The sequence below is a fragment of the Setaria viridis genome, chromosome 5 (genome assembly GCF_005286985.2).
Source record: "Setaria viridis chromosome 5, Setaria_viridis_v4.0, whole genome shotgun sequence".
NCBI classification, from domain to species: domain Eukaryota; kingdom Viridiplantae; phylum Streptophyta; class Magnoliopsida; order Poales; family Poaceae; genus Setaria; species Setaria viridis.
Genome location: NC_048267.2, coordinates 31,374,172 through 31,377,179, shown reverse-complemented (window position 1 = coordinate 31,377,179; position 3,008 = coordinate 31,374,172). Strand labels below are relative to the sequence as shown.

The 3,008-nt window shown below is 40.3% G+C and overlaps 1 protein-coding gene across 1 annotated transcript; it reads right to left on the bottom strand.

Annotated features, from left to right (window-relative positions):
- Positions 1-425: 425 nt before the first annotated feature.
- LOC117855699 (acidic endochitinase) lies at positions 426-1,385 on the bottom strand. The gene has a single exon (XM_034738078.2). It carries the CDS (start codon positions 1,326-1,328, stop codon positions 621-623), a length of 708 nt encoding a protein of 235 aa, XP_034593969.1. The 5' UTR covers positions 1,329-1,385; the 3' UTR covers positions 426-620.
- Positions 1,386-3,008: the final 1,623 nt, after the last annotated feature.

Here is a 3,008-nt window from a genome sequence, read left to right as displayed (position 1 = left end):
TCTTTTTTTTTTTGTTTTGGCAATAATACAAGTCGTGAAGACAGTTTATGAGCGATGCTATAACTTGTTTTTAGAGCAAGGATTTCTAGATAGCAGTGTTAGAGCTTCTGCAGAATATAGGATGGCGCCATCTGAAAGATGCATGAGCTTGTTTGTGTACTAGTCGGATAACCCGTGCTTTGCCACGGTTTTCAAACAAATTATTCATGTCCTAGCTTCCGCCCAAGAGAAGTAATTAACACAAATGTACAACCTACGCTCAATCACCATAATAACCAGCACAACCAACTCAGGTTTTTCAAGTAGTGACTAGTGAGGGCCATGGCTCTCTGTAGCCTACATGGTTCCATGTATCTCCGCCCTTGCTAAAATTCCTAGTCATATTATTGTGTCGTAGCTTTTCAGAAGGCGAGAAGAAGAGCAGCTATAAGTGAATCCACACTTCTAAAGTCGTAATATTGTATTATTCATTTATTTGGTCTCATGTTATACATGGTGTACATTTGTTATAAGCTAATTATATATATAAGATCGTTCTGAGTTCATAGCGACTCAACGACGTTATTCAGTTGTCCCTTTTTTATCTATATAATAGTATATCGATCACACAGTTCATTCGATCATAACCAAGTGTACCTGTCTCCAACATCGTGTATATGCCTAGTACCCCTTCTCCAGCCTTGTCGCAAACCCAAATTGTCAAGGATCATGCTGGTTTGCATATTGTAGTTCGTCTGGCGATAGACATACAAAGAGCTCGCAGGAAAGTTGTGCAGGTTAGCTATCTTGACAGCAGCTGGGTACGGACGTTGTGGCGCCGCCGTCAGGTACAGCTTCCGGCCATGGCCTTGGGCACTGAGCTGTGACAGGGAGTTGGCCAGCGCTTCATAGCGCGCAACGTCGCCAGTCTCGGTGTCGAAGTTGATGCCGTCCAGGACGGCGTTGCCGAGCGGGCGGGACGATGAGTTGCCGCCCAGGAAGTTGTGCCACAGGTACTTACTGTCCACGGTCTGAGCCTGGACGCTGATGGCGGAGGAGCTGCCGCCGCCGACGGATAGGAGCACTTTGACGTCCAGCGATTGGCAGGCCTGGATGTCGGCGCTGAGGTCGGTGCGATTGGCCCGAAGGATGCCGGTGGTGTTGAGGCGCGGGAGGAGGACAAAGGTGTAGAGGCCGGAGTTGCAGACGTCGGCCATGGTGGCCGCATCGCCGTTCTGGCCCCAGTACATGGCCATGTTGCCGGCAAAGGTGATGCCAACCATGCCGGCGAGGAGGACAAGCAGGGCAACGAGAGGAGGCCACTTGAGGTTACTCAGCTTGGCAGCCATTTTGAGTAGTGATCGATCAAATGGCTAGGTACGTGGGCTAGGATTGGTGGCGGTCAGTGTTAGTAGGAAACCCTTTATATTGGCGCGTGGATATTGGTTGAGCACGTATGGGATCATCACATCACATTTGTGTATTTCAAATGTACTTGTGAAACCATAAAGTACCGGAGTTGTACATTTTCAAAAGGCTGAGATCTCTGTGGATCCTAATGGACAATTGAACAGTTCCGATTTGAGATGTGCATTTAAATTTTTGTCTACAATACTGTAGTGGGATAGTAACCTACACGAGTGCGTGCGGTCACAATGCTGTCACATAGACTATTAGGCACAAATAAAACGTGCAATCTCCCATCATCTCTTTAATAGTTGTACCTAGCTTGATCGAAACTTAACATCTACAATTTAGACTTGTATTTTAATTGTACATATGAAATATTTAGTGTTGGTGTATAGTACATCTTGGAGATGCTATATAATTTTTCTAATGCAGTTTGGCATTTGAGATGTACATTTAGTCTACTCTACTATATATACCAACCTTAGGTTCCATTCCGAACGTATGCATTAAACTTATATTTGTATTATGATTGTATTATTTCCTGTATTTTTCAATTGTTCTTTATCATTTAATGGGTCAATATCCAATAAAACAACACATCAATCTCTATATACAAATTTTTACACCCTTAAGAAAAGAATGAGAGATCATTTATGCATATAACGTCTGTTTTATACAAGAACCAATATGGTCCTTTTATTGAAAAGAAATATAATAGATGAAAATTCCTAAATCTCATCTGATTGTTCATACGGTTTCAACATCTAAATTTTTATGCATCGGATTGTGTCAAAATTATGTGCTTTAGGGATTAGCAAGTCTTGAGACACGGATTTACATGTTTTAATACATTCTAACACCTGAATTTTTATTTGTACCTTGATTAGTTTTATTGGAATTATGGATACTTTACATCTAATCTTTTAGTGATGATGGTGTAATAAACATTGGACGGTGCAGAATTATTAGATCTAATATACATAAGTCATAATCTCAAAATTGGATGGGTGAGAAATTGAACGTTGGAGCCTATAAACCACTACTCCCTCCGTCCCAAAATATAGCTACGTTTAGCTTTTTCAAAAGTCAAATCTTTTTACCTTTGACCAAAAATATCTCTAATTTATTTCAAATAGAAAAGGTTACATATTATAATAGTTGGTTTCATGATAAATTAACTAATATTATTTTTATCTTATTAGTCTCTATGATTATTTCTCTATTCGCAGTCATAGTTGAGAAGATTTGACTTTGAAAAAGTCTAAACGTAGCTATATTCTAGGACTGAGGGAGTATAAATGATCCCTAGTGTAAAATAACTTTTGGACTCTTGGACATTTTATATTGTTTTACTAATCTTTGGAAATGCTTTCATACATGATACAACAAATGATTAATAAAACTCACTACTAGAGAAACACTCATCGTATCAGCTCATCCGTGCCGGGTATAAATGAGCCAACACGAATAAGTCGTACGTAGCGAGCTGGCACAACTAATGAATTATCCATGCTGGCTCTCTTATTTGTGCCGATGTAATTTTGAGCTGGCACGAATAATCTATTAAATGCGCCGCTCAAAATTACACTGGCATGCCGGCATGAATACTTTCATGATTA

Bases quoted from the DNA above. Each gene is read 5' to 3' on its own strand.
- LOC117855699 (XM_034738078.2), bottom strand. From the start codon at position 1,328: ATGGCTGCCAAGCTGAGTAACCTCAAGTGGCCTCCTCTCGTTGCCCTG.